Here is a 20,162-nt window from a genome sequence, read left to right on the forward strand (position 1 = left end):
GGGCACCTGGGGGGTCACAGCTGCAAACGGAGGGGGGGAGGGGGTATTCTGACGCAACATAGAAGATCACTAGGGCATATTCCAAGAACAATGGTGGTCATTAGGAATTAGCCAGTGTGTGTGTGTGGGGGGGGGGGGGCACCTAATTTTCATGGCTGTGGGGGGGGGGGGTCCGTCAGGGGGGGGGGACACCAACCCTCCACCCTCAAGTAGTTTTATTTGCTTTATAATGATTTGGATACTGTACACACGTTTCTTTCTTGTACTATTGCAAATCACATTATGCATTGCCTGGGGGTCGGGATATATATAGCATATGTTCCTCCCTTCTCCTTTGTTGTGTACTTTTGCAACAATAAGCCATCAAGTAACCACTATTTTTCCTACAGGAGCAACCCATTCAACGCCCTAGCATCAAGATCAAGGCCAAAATGAAGCCGGTGGTGGAGGAAGGAATCGAAAAGTGAAGTGCGGCCGAAGTCACTCCCTGGTCAGCTGTTTATCAAGTTCAAGTTCATCCGTGGCCCACAACAACAGCCATGGTCTTCTACTTCACCAGCAGGGGTAAAGCATTACTAACTGATAACTTTAAGGACAGGAAAGCTTGTGGATTTGTGTGGTTTAGGTGTCTTTGTGTATACTATTGGGCTGGTGTGTGTGTGTGTGTGTGTGTGTGCGTGTGTGTGTAGGCCCATCACTTCCACGTTGACAGGACCAGCCACGTGTATGCCTATTTACTGTATGCTATTTAGAGATGTATTGTATGCCATTTAAAGATTACGCTATTTGAAGAGGTGTGCTTGTGGGGTGGAGGGTAGCACTTCCCCATTGACAGGTCGAGTCTCATGTTTGACTTGATTTCTTACTGTATGCTATTTAGAGATATATTATATGCTATTTAAAGACTGTATGCCATTAAAAGAGGTGTGCTTGTGGGTGTGTGGGATAGGGTGGGGGGCAGAGTACTTCCACATTGACAGCTCGAGTCTCATGTTTGACTTCTATTTATTCCCCTAATGCCATGCCAGTTTTATATTTTGCGTGTGGTTGAACCCTTAGAGGACGTGTTCCATATGTCTAGCAGGGGTTTGGGGAAGTAGTGATTATCCAGGCATTGATTTCCTTTGGCATGAAAGACTAGTCGAGTACATTTTTAGAATCGCACCCGTCTCAAGGCAAATGACACTTTTGTGCTATATGAAGTAGTACTTGCACATACAGCACACTGCTGTATTGCTTTGTATTGCATATCACTCGTTCGTGAGATATTAAATCATTAAAATATGGTCTTGGGGGATACATCATACTGTTTATGGCATATTAGCAGCAGAGCACAGGTCTGGTATGGTTAGATTAGATTTGGTAATACTTTATAAGAAGTCCGCCTCCCCCTTCGCCACTCCAGCCCCCCCTACCCCCCAAGACAAACCTGGGGAACTGTGGGGAACCGGGTTTTGGGGGGGAAGCCAAAATCACTGAAAAATGGGCTTCCAAAAATGTAGGAAAATTCCCTAGTCTCAAAAGAAATTTTGGAAGTGGGGGGGTCCAGGGGGGGCGTAGCCCCCTTGGTTAGGAGGGTAGTAAAGTTCGGTTGGAGTAATTTAAATATGCTCCCCACCGAAGAAAAAACCCATGATTTTCCGGTGCATCATATATGTGGGGGGGTCCAAGGGGGGTTAGCAGGGGGCGAGGGGGGCTGTTAGGTTATAAAATTGGGACTGTCCTTACTTTCGACACTAGGGAATTTTCCTTCTTTTAGGGATTTTTCGAGGGAAATTTTGGAAGCCCATTTTTCAGTGATTTTGGCTTCCCCCCCCCACCAACCCCAGTTCCCCAGGCTTGTCTTGGGGGGTAGGGGGGGCTGGAGTGGCGAAGGGGGAGGCGGACTTCTTATAAAGTATTACCTTAGATTTAGTTTAAGTTAAATTTAGTTTGGCTAGGTTTGCTGTTTAATTGTTTATGATAAATGTGAGATACACTTCATGCTGTGCTGTTGGTTGTTTTCACTGGTGGTCGGCAGGCATACTTCTGGAATTTTACCATAAGCCTGTCCTGCCTAATGTAATCTACCTAGGGATAGTAATCTATTTGGGGAATATGTAAATTAGTGTAGCCTACTCCACTGCCAGTTACAACAGTGGTGCAGCTTGAAGCCAATCATGCATTTATCACAAATAAGCCTAACAAATTTATCCAAATTAAATCTAACCAGTGGTGGGCATGGTTCCGCTAACCGCTAATTAGCGAAACTAACTTTTTCATTAGCTGATTAGCGTTTTTGCTAATGTTAGAAACAGCTAGCGGACCAGTTAGCTTCCGCTAAATGTAGTTCCTCCTCCGCTAACTTTAAGTCCACTAAAAAATTCATACAGGTTTGTTGTTGTCTTTCTGCACTGCTATTGCAAGTTCATATATAAGGCATAAATAAAGTGTATGTTAATTTAATTTGTTTATATGTGTACACCTTTATCATCATCTGATTTTGGCATGCTATACCTTTCTGGAAAGCTCTTTTCAGGTCACTAGGTCTGTTTTTAAGGGTTTTAGAGCTAAAATACTAAACCGAGGCTAAGTCCATTTAAAAAAGTTAGCGGTTAGCGTTAGCTACCACTAATTTCTTTATTAGTTTAGCGGTTTAGCGTAAGCAAAGCTAACCTATTAGTTAGTGGATTACCAGTTAGCGAAGCTAACTTTTCGGTTAGCGGTGCCCACCCCTGAATCTAACCTAATCTGATCTAACCTAATCTCAGCCCCCTAGTGCCAAAATACAATGTGCTTAACTACCCGAACTCAGCCCAACCTATTCTAATCAAATCTAACCTGACCTGTTTTAACCAAACCCTTGATGTTCACTCCTTTGTTTGTTCTCCCCTTCTCACCTGATAACTTTCAGTTTGAATCAACTCCTGGTCGGAAACAAACCACTTTTCACTGTCCATTGTTTACAAATTGTACCTCAAAATTTATTTTAATTCTCTCAAGCTGTCACTTGGGCCCACAGGTGCCAGAATAATAGTGTATTTATTTATAATAATGAAGCATTCTCTATGAGTCATTATGTTCTTCATACATGATTTTTAAAGTCAATGCTTATAAATCTTAAATGCATTTCTTCTAGTGGTGGATCCTCCAGTCACCCTCTTCATGGGAAATGACAAGTATGAAAGTAAGTTGCTAATTTAGTTATAACTTTTGATTTTAAATTATGGTCAGCTATGTGTATTTTATATTAGCATCATTATTATTAATACCTTGGATTGATAGCAGAGGACACTGCTCTTACAATACCTTCTTGTCACCAAGGTGATTCAGCGTTAGAATTTATGTTGCTGAATTTGCTATTCTTTTTACACAAAGGTAGCTTAAATACATTTTTATAAGACAAAGTTGAGATAGGGATCAAGATAAAAATGTGGAAAGGTAAAATTGATATTTTCTGCAGATGAAGACCTAATCAAATGGGGCTGGGAGGAAGACGTGTGGTTCCATGTGGATAAGGTTTCCTCAGCCCACGTCTACCTCAGACTTAATCAAGTAAGTTGGCACAGCAATCCCCTTTTCCTGACTGATTTCTAATATATGGAGTAGACTTGTCTGCAGCACAATATATCAAAACGGCTGTTTTAGTTATGCTCTATAATAGTGCAGCACAAAATTAACCTTATTAGTAATAATAGAAAAAAAACTAGGATTTTAGAGGATAAACACATACATGTTTAACTTTTCTCCCTCATCTTATAGCAGAGCAGCTTTTATGAGGCATTGGTCGTCAGTTCTGTTTGTTTCTCCTGCAGGGACAGACCATCGATGACATTCCCATGACAGTTATTGAGGATGCTGCTCAGCTCTGCAAGGCAAACAGCATCCAGGTGCTTATGCATTCTGTTGTTTTAATGTTTGTTTTATATTTGATGTTGCTGTTAGTCACTTACTTTAAGAGGGTTGTTTCTTACTGAACTTGCTTTATATTAATATTTACTGCAAATAATTTTTTTTACATTCCATTGCTTTTGAACATTCTGAATGCTTCTGGACAACATCCTTCAGAGAAAATTTTATTTTATTATAGATACAGTATAAGGATTGATAACATACACCCACTATAGAATTCCAAGGTTAATTGGGAGTATCCTGAAAGTCTTATATATGCACAGGGTAACAAGATGAACAACGTGGATGTGGTGTACACTCTTTGGTCCAACCTGCGTAAAACTCCAGGGATGGATGTGGGGCAGGTTGGCTTTCACAGTGAAAAAGAGGTGAGCATCATTCTTTAAAATCTAAACATTGCATGGCTATTGTTTATAAACTGTAATGACCAAATTTGAACTCAGTATGTGAATTCAGATTAAAGTTAGTCCTGAGAAAAGCCAAGTATACAACCATTTCAGTGTTTCCTGCCTTTCACAGGGTGCCACTAAATGTTACACTTTTTGCAATCGTTAACTGCTGTTTGCTTGACATATAACTGCTTTTCTGAATTGTTCAAATGGATATCTCCTCTCCTAATCTCACTAATATCCTTATATATACAATCTATCTTACTAGTGCGAGGTTCAAACTTTACTTAATGCCTTCATTCATTTCTTGTTAGCTTTGGAACTTACTTTCTTCCAGTTTTCTACCTTACTCCAACATTTTTAGGAGGGAAACAATTAGAACTGAATATGGGTCTCCAGGCTCAGATTGGAATTACCACCACACAAAAGAAAGTTAAATTAGTCAGGCAATTTGTAGTTACCTGTTTCCTTTCATGATCATCGTATTATATCATGACACCTTTGGAACTACAATGATAAAGTTATTGGCTGCCTCTATAAGTTTCTGTAGGAGCATATTTGAGGGCACTTATTTTGAGGGAGATTTGGTTTACTGCAAATTCTAGCATTTGAATAGAAAATCCCAAATATCTTGGAAATCTCATACTGACACCTTCACAACAGCAGTATGTTACAGACTCTACAGCCCTGTAGCTCCTTTATCGGTTAAAAAGTCAGATGTTAGCAACTCCCTCTGTCTTTGTGAAAGCAGCATGTAGTTATTTTTCTTGTTCAGCCCTTGGTCTGCCTTCACTCCACACAAATGCAAGGTGATTTTTTTTCTTATTTTTTCAGGTGTTCCAGGGATGTATGTTTATCCTGTTTATAAAGTTTTATGCTTCAAATGGAACTTTGTAAATGCATCTAAATTCATGACAGCTTTTTTAAAGGGATCTAACTGATATAAAGCATATAAATCATCATACTCCAGGTACGCAAAATACGTCTTGAGAAACGTAGCAATGAGGTCGTGAACCGACTAAACAAGACCAAAGTGGAGGGCCACCCCAATCTGAGGCAGGAAAGGGAAGACCGAGACAAGTTAGAACGTAACGAGGCCAAAAAGGAACTAAAGGATAAACAGCAGAAAGAAAAGGAGGAGTTGGAAAAAAGAAAAAAGGAACTGGAGCTCAAGTACGTCATCATTGAATATGTTTGTGATTTCTCTTTAATCAAATTAGAATACTATTACTTATGCACTACTGGTTATGATCTTAAATTTAAAGTGATGAGAATATGATTGCTGATATGCAATACTTTTTTGTCCTCCAGAAACTACACATCACTGTTTTCAACTGCCACAATGAAGACAAATAAAGATGCAGCTGATGAGGATTCTGATGACTTTATGTGATACTTTAGTGAGCAGAGTCTTGAGCTGCTGGGGTGTATTAGGGGAGGCCATGGACAGTTGCATGGCAGATCTGAAGAATGCATAGTGACGAGGTTATTTCACCAAAGGGGTGATGAAATATCTCCTGTGGTTGTGACTGTGGTGAAGACAGGCAGAAGTGATGCACTACTCAAGGTGGCCAGCAGGTGATATCATATTACCTCACTCATTCCTCAAGTATTTAATGTCAGTGACAGCATTAATTTTAATCATTATTTTTGTATTATGAACACCATAATTAGGTGAGCTGTCTCCTTCAGATATCATGCATTTTAATGGTTTCAGTGACACTGGGTTTTCATGTTTTTTTAAACTGCCTAGTTCTGATGCAATAATAATGTCTTATTTTAACTCAAAATTATACTCAATAGCTTTAATATATTTCTTTGAAGCTGTTTGTATTGCAAGTTAATTAAGAAGGTATAAAAGACGTTTTTTATGATTTACTAGGCACATTTTGTGGCTAGCAACACATACTATAGCAAGATTCAAGGGTCAGTAGACACAAGACACAGGAATTTTGTCAAAGTACCTTTATTGCCAACCCTTTCACTCAGCTTTGAGTAAATGGAATTTCATAGTTCTATAGACAATATTAGCATCAGCATGGGAGCAGCTGATCATTTATCAGTGTAAGAAGTTGCTGGGGTAGAAAGAGGCAGAGACTGTTCATGTGTGCACAACTTTCAAAAGGCTGCACTAGTGGAAGGATAAAGTGATGTTTGGGGTAATACAAATTACTTATTATCCTCTTTTGAGCTGCGAACCATCTAATAAAGTTACTGTTGCCCTATCCTTCCGGTTAATGTGCACTCCTACTGTAGGAACTCTTCAGTGGTATAACTCCCCCCTCCACCTGGCATGCTTATACTTAGAGATCCATTGTGCTCCATTCTTGACGCATGTGATATTACTTTATAAAACCTGTTGAGTATCATTAAACAGAAAAATTGCAAGATCTGCTTTCCCTGATAAAGGCTATAGTGGAAATTCATCCACCTAAAAATCCACAGTCTTTGTCTTTACATATGTGGTGTTTATGTAATAAAATAGATGAAGAATAAGCACAGAAATGGCATGAGATCTGCTTTCCCTGGTGGCTGCAGTGGAGAGAGAGAGAAAAAAAAAAAAAAAAAAAAAAGCCTGGCTGAAATCCACTGTACACCATTCTTTAGGTTTCTCTTTATATATATATATATATATATATATATATATATATATATATATATATATATATATATATATATATATATATATATGACCCAATGAAGTGTTGTAATAAATAATAATCTGCCTCCCCTAATGGAAGCTGTTCGGGAGATGCCTAACAGCTGTTTGTGATAAGTATGCCAGAATTCACAATCCACGAGTTGAGAATATGAAGAAAGAGTTGGTAGTGCTGATGAGATTAAAGTTAGTCTACTTGGACATTTATGAAACAGCTGGGAATGTGTGTTACCTGAGAATGTGGAGGGATATAAGCTTGGGTACTTCAAGGGATGAAAGGGTGGCTGCAGGATCAATATACTGAAAACAATACAGGCATTTTATATTTTATTTTCTCAGAGGAAGGACATAACCAAGTTCAAATGATACCTTCACCTTACATTGTTATTACCAAAATCCTGGTTCTGATTTGAAATATTTTCATTAACATTCTTATGAAAGCACTTTGTTTACATTTAAGTGTGGAATGATGAACATATAAGAATGACCAGCAAAGGGATCAGTAATCAGTTTCAAAAGTTTTGAATGATTTTAAATGAATGTAAAAATAAAATAAGGAATGCTAAGCCAAGTTGTTAATGCTTTTACCTCTGCACTGGGAACCAAAGTAATGACTAGCTATGGTAGGAAAGCTAGACTAGGTCAATTGCACACTAAACACACAAATCTTACCATGATAAATAATACCTGAAACAGATGATCCCAACATTCAGGAAGAATACAAAATTATTCAATCCTTTCGAACCTTAACTAACTTTCAAAATAACAACTGGGAAATCTAGCACCACATAGCAATTCTTCAAGGATGCAAATGAATGTAACAATCCCTTACTGGGATATTAATTTTGTGAGTCATTTTATCACTAAACATGCTGTGCTTACTATTCAGAAGCAGGTGAAAAATACTCCTGAAAAATACTTGCAGGGCTAGGAATTTCCAGCAGGAAAGAGAAACCTTCCACAATTATTTACTGTAGATTTAGTAATTACTGCCATGGCCATCACCAAGAATGATGTGTGAATCTTACAGGTTCTGGCAAGCTTGTGGCAGACAACAGAACCACATAAAACTACTCGATACATTTCAGCAACCAATGAAACAAAGGCACCATTAAGTTTGTAACAACAAAAAAGCACAACTTTAGCACACATTTTTTTTTTACTTTCAAGACTGTAAAATGGAGTCTGGTACCACTTTCAAGGCAAGTAATAATTAGTAATAATGTTTCCCACACTCCATCTAAGTGCTACTTTCCATCTATGAAAAGTAATCCTCTATCTTGAGTTGTAATAATACTTTTTAACCTTAGTCTTTCTCCAAGATACAACAAGAAAAATCACTTAAAAATAGTTTTACTAGCAAATGTGAAAGCACTTATCTTGGAGATAATCTCTATTTCCAATTATCACAACACACACATGGAACAAAGTGTCCCTACAGCCACTCACACTTCATGACATGGCAGATTCATAAAGTTTGGAGAGGTGTGTATGGCTTTAAGTACTGTTTATGTAAACCCACCTAAGTTTCTAAGTTTCTTAATGTTTAAATATATAATATTGAACACCCAAAACATCAGCAACACAACCTTGTTAAGTATCTCAATTGCAAGAAATCAGTAATCAAACCATATAAAATGAACTGTCCATGTATTTTTTGAAACTTTACAATGAAATAATTTGTCATACCAGCTTTCTGTGAGGTTTCCAAGGAAAATGTATGAATTGCACTAAAGTTTAAGGTCAATTTATAAATCTGATCAATTTATAAATCTGAAGCAATTAGTACAACTAGCTATAGAAATACACCCCCTCTAATCCAATACATGATAAATTTGTACTGCTTAAGTTGCATTTCTTAAAAGTTATGTACAACTACCAACTGCACAAGATGAAATTTTACTTTCTATGGTTGATATATTGAGATAGTTTCATATCCTTGATTTTAGTGTTAGTGTAAGAGAGAGCACTTGGATGATCTGTCCTTCTCAGACACACTAACCACTTGGGAGGTGATGCAGACCGCTGCTCGGTCACATCAACATTCCCTGCTAATATGTTCAGAGCATTTGGTAGCTGCTGGTTACCCTGAACATTTGAGCGTGTAATTGGGTGGAGGTGGAGGGTGAGAGGAGTGATGGCAGCAAGTATTAAGGCATCAAACATGCACACATTTTTATTATATGATTTGTATACTTTTGATTATGAATTTCAAATGTGCCACTAGTCATAAGTACTTTAATCCTCTTTCCTACATATAAACAGAATAAAGTAAGCTGTTGAAGATAAACATGTTGGGGAACGCATTCACCTGGTATTAATTCACTCCCAGCATAACAGAAAAGGCAGTCAAGATGATTATTCCCTCTTCAGCTTTGAGTATTGAAAAGACTTCAACTGTAAAACTGGAATGGGTTGAATGGACGATGGTTGATGCACACACCTGTGAGAACCTCGGGACATACAGGCATGGATAACAGTTTGACCCTAAGTCCTAGGAGGTGTACGATGGAAGATTCCTGTCTACTTTCTAGGCTGCTGGATCACTGCTGGCTTGCTGGTGTGGTGAGAACTGCGTGGATCATTGGTAGGGAGTGGTTTCTCATGTGTGTGCTTCACTGCAGCTGTGGGGAAGTCTCTCTCCACTTTGGCAACAACACCAGATACCACCATTGGGGGTTTAGGAGGACTGTGGGATGAAGGTTTACCTAAGTTCATTACTAATCTTATTTAAACCATACTTATGTACAGGGGAATTACACCAAGTAAAGCCAGTGGGATACAAGAAGGTTACCCTTAGTTCATTTATTTCATCTCGGTTTCACTTTGTCTACAGTGCCCATCATTGTATTATTTGGTAGGGGGCCAATAGTCCTAATTGCTTTACTTCCCTTAACACTACCCTTCTGGGCTGTGTCCCTTATCTATGTCTGACACTGTAGAGGCAAGCATGGTGGTGGATGGAAAGAGATCAGGGGAGCATTAGAGTGATGTGCTACTCGCTGCTCCATGCCTTGGCCCTATTCTGCCCCTATTTTGTGTATGTATTTTATGGTCTGATGACAATATGATAATATAGCTATAGGTAAGAGAACTGCCTAAGATAACGAGAAGGTAACATCTATATCAAGTCTCTACAAGACACAGAGGCCCATAAAGAATATAGCCTGGGGTGTTGGTGTGAGTGACAGCCAGGGTTTGGACCTAGTGCTTTGGTGACAGCGGAGGGTTGTCACATCCGTAGCACCAAAGTGCTCCTGGAAGGTTTGTAGAACCTCATCTTGCACACAGTTACCCTGAGTCGTGAAATGGATTCAAATCTATGTGCCATTTGCCTGCTGGGGAAGGTGTCAGTAAGAAGAGTGCAGCAACACTTACATGATGATCTCCAGTTCTGTTTGATCCAAATTTGAACTATTTATTATCCCACCAATAATCCTGGCTATATCTCTAGAGGCCTATGAGTGACAAGCTATGGATGTTTTCTCCTCCTGCTACAGGACCACAAATTATGTAGAGAGCACAAGACCACAAATTATGTAGACAGAATGGGGCAGATACAAATAACATTTTGATACCTTAGAGGGTACTCTCAACCCAAACACCCTCTCTTTGCCTAAAGATGAACTACTTCTAGACCAGAAAGCCCACACATTAAGAGTTCATTATCAATAAATAGTACCACCAAATATGCAACCTGCTTTGGCCAATGCTATCCATCTTCGACTCTTGAGTACCTGTCTCATGCTTACATGAGTAATCTAAGTTAATCATCTGATGGAAGTCAATCATCCCTCACATTTTAATACTACAAGGCAATATGAGGAACATGCAAATCGTACATGCAGTTCAAACTCTATACTGTAAAACACAAATTGTTCACCTCTTAGACACCACCAGTTCTTCTTCCTCCTTTTCACTCTCACTGTTCTTGCGAGGTTTGGCAGCTCCTTCATCTCGGTCCTCTGCACCCTTGTGTCTCTGCGGGATTCTCATCCCTCCCACTTTTACTGTAAAAGGATATTTAATATTTCATCAAGGCATCAGTTTGGCACAGTATTCATATACTTAATGGGACTGTATTGTGGGAGAGAAAAGAGCAAGTTTCTGTATTCATCCATTTTCTTACTGTAAACAAAGGTATGTGCCAGATTTTTTTCTTTACTCTCATATTAGTCTTCATTAACCACAATGTGGCTAATTTATCTTTGATCCATTTATCAAGGCATGGTTAATTGGGTTTATTGATTTTTTTTATCAATTTTGACAACTTAGTTTGTAATATGGTGACTTACCTCTCTGAAAATCCAATAATTCTAAGTAATTCATTCATTCATCTTTGATGCCTGCTCCTAGGAGCTCCCACCAGGGGATGGCCATGGCAGAAGAGTTTCCATCTCTCTCTATCCAGACACTCCCTCCTTGCCTTCTCAAAGTTTCTCATGGATCTTTCACCCCTCTCCCTGACATACTCCTGCACCCTATCTCTCCATTTCAATGGAGGTCGTCCTCTAACATTCCCTCCCTCTATCTCACTCACATACACCCTCCTGGTCATCTTACTCTCCTCCATTCGCTCCATGTAGCCAAACCACTTTAAAGTGTCGCTTTCCTTCTTCCACCACTCCACACTTCTTCCCTTCAGCCCTGTGACACATTCCAAAATGCTCGTACACACTTTCATTACTCATTCCATCCATTCTACTCACACCACAGGCACTCCTCAAATAACTCATTTCCACTGCCTGCACTCTAGACCTCTGACTTTCATTCCAGGCCCGTGTTTCGCTTGCATATGTGAGGGTTGGTACTATTACTGTATTTCTCAAATCCCTCTTTACTTCTTGATACGTCCCAAAGACCCTACCACCTTTCTTCCTTGCAATGCCCTTTCTCTTTTCTCTCCTTCTGTACCACCATGCTTACACATAACTGATCCAAGGTTTAAACTCATTAACCTCCTCCATTTCTTCACCATTCAAAATTAATTTGAATTTTTTTTCACATTCAATTCCCACTCTATATGGGCATACAAAATCCACAACCTCACTTCTACTCTGCTCACAAACCATCACTTTACTTTTGTTGACATTTACTTTCAGCTTTCTCCTTTTACATACACTATCAAAAACAGTGACCAAATTTTGAAGGTCACTTTCATTTTCTGCAATGAGCACTGTATCATCAGCAAATGAGATTGAATTCAGCACCCACTTCTTTCCCTCAGCATACATTTTTACTCCAACTTCCCCAACTTTACCCTTCATTTTTCTCATAACACCATCCATATAAATATTGAACCACCATGATGACATGACACACCCCTGCCTCAAGCCTACTTTTATCTCAAAATGTTCACTTGTTTCTCCACTAATTTTGACACATGTCTATTTCTATTACCATCCTGAATGAAAATATCTGATCCACACATCCCCTTCCCTTCCTGAAGCCTCCTTGTTCTTCAATGATTTTCTGTTCTGTAAGTCTTTGCACCCTCTCTATTATGACTTTTCCATATACCTTTCCGGGTATACTCAGCACTTATACCTCTATAGCTCCCACATTCCCCTCTCCTGCCCTTCCCCTTGTAAACTGGGACAATGATAGCTTTTGTCCAGTCTGCTGGCACCCCCCACCTCATTCATTTTTTCCAGGTATCCCCCATTTTCCAACCACATCCATCACACATTCATCACCCACTTTAGCATTCATATCTCCCATCATAACAAGTTTCCTTTCTTTCTCAAAACTTCAAACATGCATTCACTTCCTCCCAAAAAGCTTCCCTTTCTCTCAGTTCTTTTTTACTTTTCACATTTACTGGTGCATAAATACACACCCATGCATACTTAACTAATCCTACTTTTCCTTTCACCAACACAATTCTTGATCCCTTCCAACCATAATCAGTCACACCATTCCACACTCTTTCAGACATCACAATAGCACATTCTTCCTTACTTCTGCCTCTATACTTCTCATCCATCCCCGTCCATACAACTCCCCCAGGCACACCCTCTCACATACCCTCTCTACCATCATTCATACCAGTTCCTCTAATATGTGTTTCACTCACTCCCAACACATCCACTCCACCATTCACAAAATTTTCAATCATCACTCCTCATCACCTAATCCATTCATATTAATAGACTCCAGTCTCATGCACTCCTTTCTCTTCTGCCGCACTCTGGCCATTGCTCCTGCCTAGAGGCCACCCATGGGTGGCCAGTCCGATGTGGTATTATGGAGACTTGCTCCTCGTCCGGGCTAAAAGGATTAAAAACAAGACAGCTGATGGTTGCTGCCCCCCCTCCCCGTTGGTTCTACCCAGCAGGGTATACTAACGGTGTGCACAACGTGAAGGTGAGGATGGGGTAGGCTACCCTCCCAGTCAGAGGGTAGCTGTATTGCTCTCTTCCCAATACCCCAAAACAAGGGAGCTCTATGCATAGACAAAAACGCACCTCGGATAAACCTCATTGGTTACGATACTGCCACTACGCAAAGCTCCATCCCAAAAATTGAGTTGAAAAGCCAACTAGCCACATAACACATCATAAATACTAATACCACTTTAAATAAAAAATATGGCAATGGTCTAGTGGGGATACTGGTTATGTCAAAAATGACTCCAACCTATTTTCATTACACTTTTGATTTATTAGTATTTTTATATCAAGGGAGCAGCACTTTGTAGGCTTTTCTTTAGTGTCTCTTGTGTCCCTGAACTGCCTCTTTTGATGTAAAAAAGAATAAGTTCAGTAGCAGCTATATAATCAACTTTACAATATGTCTATTTATATAAATGTTAAATAACCACAACTAAGAGCTCAGCAGGTTCAGAGGTGCTGACATGAACACTAAATTTCTGGCAATTGCTGGCTTGACAAATAGTTTACCGTTTACTGTTGATGGGGTTTCAGGCCCCAGTCCGCCGCCGTAGCAGCGCTCCACAGGGTCGCTAACATTATAACAGTAATATTAGCACCTAAAGTTGTCCTCAGTCCTCATATTTGTTAAGTCGTAGGATTTAGTGAATAAGTGAGTCTTCAGCACTTTCTTGAAGATTGCCAGACTGTCACTGTTCTTAACATCCCCGGGTTAACTCATTACAGAGCCGCGGGGCACTCTTCTTAAATGCTCTGAAACCCAGTTCCAGGTAGACCCTGGGCTCATAGAGTCTATACCGTTCTGTACTGTGTCTCACTGACATGGTGGTGTCCAAATGAAAATCCTGTAATATATTTCTCAAATATCCAGGTTTACCAAGTCGCGTTGCTTGATAAGTCAAGACATATTTTGTAGGGGTGCCTTACTTAGTTTACTTACTATAGATACTAACAAGATAAAACTAGGTATCATACATTAATAGTACATGGGAGGTATAAAACAAGGAAAATAAGGCTGAACATGGAACCATTGAGGCCTATCACTAAGAAATAAAGCAAAATAGTGGCATTCCTGTGCTGGAGCCGAATTACACCAAGATGAAAGTTACCAGGGACGCCTCACACCAGGCCTTGACACCTGGCACTCACTGTACAAGCCCACATGTCAAAAGCTATAAAAAGCTAACCTCTCCGCCGCTGTATGCTATAAACTGGCTACTCTCCACAGAGTCTCAAATTCCTCTAGGCCAACGTGTAATCTTTCCAGCCATGGGTGAGCGTCGGGCTGTCAATGGTTGCTGAGAGGGCCATAGCGGGGCAACAGCTGCGTGTCATTGCCTCCCCTCTCCCCGCGTGCACCATGAGGCTGGGGGCGTCAGGGGGTGTCCAAGGGAGGAGGCGCCTTTATGCTCCCCTCCCAGGGTACACATGGCCCCGCCGCGCCAGGGAGGGGGCCATGACGTGCTGGTGCCCACAGCCTGACGCAGGACGGACAGCTGGCTGCCTGGCGTCCCTACCCCGCTAACCGAAGCCTTTGTGACACTCCTCCGGAAATACTCACGTGCAGGAGGGTGTCCGGCCTTCACTTCAACCTCCTCGTTGGATGACATTGTGTGTGCTGTGTGAAAACGAATGCACTTGTTAGCTGCGTCACGCCACCCGCTGCACCAGCTGACAGGTCTGGGAGTCCGCCGCGGCCACCTGGCGGCGACGGCGGCGGCGCGGCACCTTCAAACAGCACTGAAGGAATGGCGTGTTCTTTATATATTCACTGTAAACCAGCGGTACTTAACCTTTTGATGATCCCGGACCCACACTGGTTTGCTCAGTATGGTCACATACCTCCTTAGCTTGATTGCCGAAATCATCACCAGTCCTATTTAATATATAATATAGAATAACATCCATAACACCCATACCCCCGGCATTTGTCTCATAGCCCCAAGGGGTATGGGTACTCCCGGTTAAGAACCCCTGGGTAAACAATGTGCCATGGGAGGAGGTCATTGGGGTTCCGCAGACTGTCCTCGGCAGGTCCGCAAGAAATCGTGAAATATTTTTTTTTTTTTTTTTACAAATGACAGTGATTTATAAATTTACACAGCTCGAATAGTAGCTAATGGCCTGATTCGTATCCTAAGCCACACACACACACACACACACACACACCAGCACTTAAAAAAAAAACCCATTTTACTGTCGCGATAGTTTCGGTTGTACCGAACATACGGTGGAAAAACTAGGGACGTGGCAAGACGACGGTTTCTTGATAAGATACGAGAGCCATGACCACTGAAGGAAGTTGGGGGGAGATAGCTACAGCAGTGATAAAGGTCGCTGGGTTTGAGGTGGCCGCGGCAGCACGCCCACACACCCACCGCCACGAGGACGAGGACACGGAGCCGACCTGGAACTGGAAATACACACACACACACACACACAAAAAAAAAAAAAAAAGTAACTCTGCAAGTTCGACCTGAAAGACAATTAACTAGAGGTGTATGGGTGAGGCATTTGTTAGGAGGTGCCTGGCCTCGATGCTGAGCAGCTGAACTGTCGAGTTGTTTGCCTGCTCATTTAGGAAACATCGTTCATATTAACACAAACACGACTCTTTTAGGTGATACTGGATTCTTATTCACTTATTTAGGTTCATCCCGTGGCCTGCCCTATTAGGGTTACGACTGACCACCCAGGAAACCAATAGGTACTGTAACCCAAGCTCTCCAAGTCTTCCGAGGATGTGGAGGGATATAGGCTTGGGTACTTAAAGGGAGGAGAGGGTGGCTGCACGATGAATATACTGAAAACAATACAAGCATTTTATATTTTATTGTTTTCTCATGGAAAGATGTTACAAAGTTCAAATGATACCTTTAAAACTTGCGCCATTCTAAGTATCAAAGCTATTGTTCTGATTTAAGATATTTTTACTATTCTGATGAAAGCACTTTGTTTACATTTAAGTGTGGAATGATGAACATACAAGAATGACCAACAAAGGGATCAGTAATCAGTTTCAAAGAAATTTTGAAAGTTAAATGGATGTAAAAATAAAATAAGGAATGCTAAACCAAGTTGTTAATGCTTTTACCTCTGCACTGGGAACCAAAGTAATGACTAGCTATGGTAGGACAGCTAGACTAGGCCAATTGCACACTAAACACACAAATCTTACCATGATAAATAATACCTGAAACAGATGATCCCAACATTCAGGAAGAATACAAAATTATTCAATCCTTTCGAACCTTAACTACCTTTCAAAATAACAACTGGGAAATCTAGCAACACGTAGCAATTCTTCAAGGATGCAAATGAATGTAACAATCCCTTACTGGGATATTAATTTTGTGAGTCATTTTATCACTAAACATGCTGTGCTTACTATTCAGAAGCAGGTGAAAAATTCTCCTAAAAAATACTTGCAGGGCTAGGAATTTCCAGCAGGAAAGAGAAACCTTCCACAATTATTTACTATAGATTTAGTAATTACTGCCATGGCCATCACCAAGAATGATGTGTGAATCTTACAGGCTTTGGCAAGCTTGTGGCAGACAACAGAACCACAAAAAAAACTACAATACATTTTAGCAACCAATGGAACAAAAGGCACCATTAAGTTTGTAACACCAAAAGAGCACAATTCTAGGACACTTTTTTTTTTTTGCTACTTTCATGACTGTAAAATGGAGTCTGGTATTATCACTTCCAAGGCGAGTAATAATTGATAATGTTTTCCACACTATTGAATCACTAATGTCCACCTATGAAAATTGATCATACATGCCGAGTTGTAAAAATACTTTAACGTTAGGTTTTCCAAGAAAAAAAAATCACATCATTTCCTGATAATGATTGCTCAAAGAATTTAGTAGGTGGCAGCCAGTATTAAGACATCAAAAATGCACACATTTTTATCATATGATTTGTATACTTTTGATTATGAATTCCAAATGTGCCACTAGTCATAAGTACTTAAATCCGCTTTCCTCCATATAAACAGAATAAAGTAAGTTGTTGAAGACAATCATGACGGGGAAAACGTTGCACCTGGTATTGATTCACTCCCAGCATAACAGAAAAGGCAGTCAAGATAATCATTCCCTCTTCAGCTTTGTGTGTACTGAAAAGACTTCAGCCGTAAGACTGGAATGGGTTGAATGGACGATGGTTGATGCACACACCTTGGGACACACTGGCAAGGATACCAGTTTGACCCTAGGAAGTGTGCGGTGGATGATTTTTGTCCACTTTCTGGTGAATCTTCTTGGATTGTTCCCTTCTGGGCTGCTGGATCGCTGCTCGCGTACTGGTGTGGTGAACAGGGCGTGGATCTTTAGTGGGGAGTGGCTTCTCATGCATGTGCTTCACCGCAGCTGTTGGGAAGTCTCTCTCCAGGTTGGCAATGGCACCAGATACCAGCACTAGCGGTTTGGGATGACTGTGGGATGAAGTTTCCCCTTAATTCACTAATCTTGTTTCATCTATACTTGTTATATCTTGCATCATGATATCTTACGTAAAAATTACCCATGCGCGTTATACCTATGTATAGTTCCTGGTGTGAGAAAAAAAAAAAAAACCAGTAGGGCGACACTGGCATTACTGGCGTTATTGTTGAGATATAACATAAAAAAATCGGCATATCGCGGTGGGACCAGCTACTGAACTACCCGGAGTGAGCGTTTCTTCCGAGTTCATTATGGTTTATAAAAATCTATCCCTTAAAAACAAAACACACGGTGGTGGAGGCACTGGGGCAGTAAGTTGCAGACTTCAGAGCGCACCAGGGCATCGAGTTTACCTCACACGCCATTCAGCAATTCTGTCAACGGAACTTCATCACCCTGTACTATGCAACCACGTAGGATACTGTCCCAGAGCCAAAGGGATGTTTGAGTAAATGCACAGGACCCTCAAGTCTGTCTTGTCCGCCCTATGCCAGGGCCAATTTGCTACGTTGGCTTCGCTTGCTCCTGGCTTGCTCCAGGTGTGCGTAAATGATGCGGTGCACACCTTAACCGGCTAGCAAACCTTACTATGCCTTTATTCCCGGTACGCTCCTAGTCTGAACGGCGCGAGATTACCTGCCACAGATGTGGAGGAGGACGAGATAACCATCGCAAGTGTCTTGTGAATACAGAATCGTGGCTTACTTAAGAATCAGGTGGTCAGTGTCGGCAACCTTGTGTGATCAAACCAGAGACATGAATTAGTTCCTGCCTGAAATGCATGGAAAACAACGTCCGGTAGGACATGCCTCATGGGAAGTTATTAGTCTAATGAGACATTATTCCGGGAACCTTTTCACGGGCGAGGTTTATGAATTCCCCCATCCCCCTTTTTAACTTGATAGGTTATTTTCGTGATAGAATAAATAAAAAAGCCCCAAGGAGTCTTAAAATCAATGTAATCAACAAATGCAATTAATCCATAAAGTGGCCGTTGCAAAACCCTTTCCAAGCCAAACTCAAGCTTGTGGGACGACAGACATTCAGATCGTCTCATCCTCCTCTTTAGCCACCCTACCACTGTATTGCAGCCTTCAAATTATATCCGCCCAATTTCAAATCTGCGAGGAAAATGCAAACTGTATATGCCATTCAAAGTCTATAATGTAAAATACAAATTGTTCACCTCTTCGACACCACCAGCTCTTCCTCCTCCTTTTCACCCTCATCGTTCTTGCGAGGCTTGGCAGATGCTTCCTCCCGGTCCTCCGTACCCTTGTGTCGCAAAGGGACTCGCATCCCTCCCACCTTTACTGTAAGAGGATATTTAATATTTTACAAAAAGCAGTAGTTTGGCACAGTTTTTATATATGTGATGGGGCTGTACTTTGGGAGAAACAACTTTCTGGAATCATCCATTTTCTACTGTATACTAAAGGGTAGGTATGGTCTGGTGGGGACACCAATAATGTTGAAAAATGGGTTGTATGAGTAATAAATCTATAGTTTCAAAAAGCTTTAATTTTTTTTGAGCCGTATGCCAGACTAACAGTAAAATTTTACACTTAGACATTTCTAACTTAAAGAAATCATACCAGTTTTACGTTATTGCTTAAGCCTCATTTATGGGTTTTACTCCATAGTGAAATATATATAATGTTCAAATGATATTAACAGACGAAGCAAATTTGTCTGACAAATATAGAATAGCCAAAAAATCGTGCATGGACACTGATACAGTACACCAAGATCAAAAGCTTTCAACCTGGGGTGGCTACACGTCAAGGGGGTGCGAGATGGAATTTCTGGTCGTGTGATAAAGGGTGGCACGTGTGAATTGATTCTACTATTTACAATGCACTTTATTAATCAAGTTAACAGCTTATTGAGTTTATTCGCCCGCAGTTTATACGAGGTTCTATTAATGGCTAAAAATTACACCAACTTCAAATGGTGTTTTCCCTGTGTATGGGTGCGAGTACTGTTACGTGCTAACTGCTCTTCTGAGCTTGTTAAATTCATGCCTCCACCTCTCTCCCGGCACCGCTGAACCAGCTGAACACGACTTTCTGCTCCAGCTCATCCCTGTTATCTGTTGTGCAGCTGACTTGCTTGATGGGCGAGCCTCCCATAACTCGCTCTGCAACCGGGGTACCTCTTTGGCCGACTGGTAAAGGAGTGGCTCTCCCGTTACGCTGGTCGCGGGTTCGATCCCCGGCGCCGGCAAACCTTTCCTTGTCTGGATTAATTTCTCGTGCGTTTCGTTACACGCTGTGGCCGTGTGGGAGTGGAGTTAAGAGAAAATTCTGGCATTTCATTTTCTCCTGCCCATGACAGACGCATCCAAGAGGGGAGTATCAGGACATCTCGAATTCTG

At 40.9% G+C, this 20,162-nt stretch overlaps 2 protein-coding genes and 1 long non-coding RNA gene across 3 annotated transcripts; 1 reads left to right on the plus strand and 2 right to left on the minus strand.

The window, feature by feature from the left end:
• Positions 1 to 375: 375 nt before the first annotated feature.
• LOC126998872 (coiled-coil domain-containing protein 25-like) lies at positions 376 to 6,824 on the plus strand. The gene is made up of 7 exons (XM_050861065.1): positions 376 to 564; positions 3,119 to 3,166; positions 3,443 to 3,534; positions 3,795 to 3,869; positions 4,155 to 4,259; positions 5,251 to 5,453; positions 5,592 to 6,824. The coding sequence occupies exons 1-7, from the start codon at positions 540 to 542 to the stop codon at positions 5,671 to 5,673; spliced, it is 630 nt and encodes a 209-aa protein (XP_050717022.1). The 5' UTR covers positions 376 to 539; the 3' UTR covers positions 5,674 to 6,824.
• A 429-nt stretch (positions 6,825 to 7,253) lies between these two features.
• LOC126998873 (death-associated protein 1-like) lies at positions 7,254 to 15,060 on the minus strand. The gene is made up of 3 exons (XM_050861066.1): positions 14,893 to 15,060; positions 10,823 to 10,949; positions 7,254 to 9,628 (listed from the first exon to the last, which is right to left on the minus strand). Exons 1-3 carry the CDS (start codon positions 14,939 to 14,941, stop codon positions 9,463 to 9,465), a joined length of 342 nt encoding a protein of 113 aa, XP_050717023.1. The 5' UTR covers positions 14,942 to 15,060; the 3' UTR covers positions 7,254 to 9,462.
• LOC126998874 (uncharacterized) lies at positions 7,254 to 17,539 on the minus strand. Its single transcript, XR_007753046.1, has 2 exons — positions 17,385 to 17,539; positions 7,254 to 9,250 (listed from the first exon to the last, which is right to left on the minus strand). It is a non-coding gene; the product is annotated as an uncharacterized LOC126998874 (long non-coding RNA).
• Positions 17,540 to 20,162: the final 2,623 nt, after the last annotated feature.

Source organism: Eriocheir sinensis, chromosome 15 (assembly GCF_024679095.1).
Source record: "Eriocheir sinensis breed Jianghai 21 chromosome 15, ASM2467909v1, whole genome shotgun sequence".
Classification (NCBI taxonomy): domain Eukaryota; kingdom Metazoa; phylum Arthropoda; class Malacostraca; order Decapoda; family Varunidae; genus Eriocheir; species Eriocheir sinensis.

What these genes read in the sequence shown, in the direction of transcription:
- LOC126998872 (XM_050861065.1), top strand. Translation starts at nt 540, where the DNA reads ATGGTCTTCTACTTCACCAGCAGGG. An exon ending in GGGAAATGACAAGTATGAAA is followed by an intron (nt 3,167 to 3,442) that starts GTAAGTTGCTAA and finishes TATTTTCTGCAG; the next exon opens with ATGAAGACCTAATCAAATGG. An exon ending in TCTACCTCAGACTTAATCAA is followed by an intron (nt 3,535 to 3,794) that starts GTAAGTTGGCAC and finishes TTTCTCCTGCAG; the next exon opens with GGACAGACCATCGATGACAT.
- LOC126998873 (XM_050861066.1), bottom strand. Translation starts at nt 14,941, where the DNA reads ATGTCATCCAACGAGGAGGTTGAAGTGAAGGCCGGACACCCTCCTGCA. An exon ending in GGCCGGACACCCTCCTGCAC is followed by an intron (nt 10,950 to 14,892) that starts GTGAGTATTTCC and finishes ATCCTTTTACAG; the next exon opens with TAAAAGTGGGAGGGATGAGA. An exon ending in GAACTGGTGGTGTCTAAGAG is followed by an intron (nt 9,629 to 10,822) that starts GTGAACAATTTG and finishes TTCATCCCACAG; the next exon opens with TCCTCCTAAACCCCCAATGG.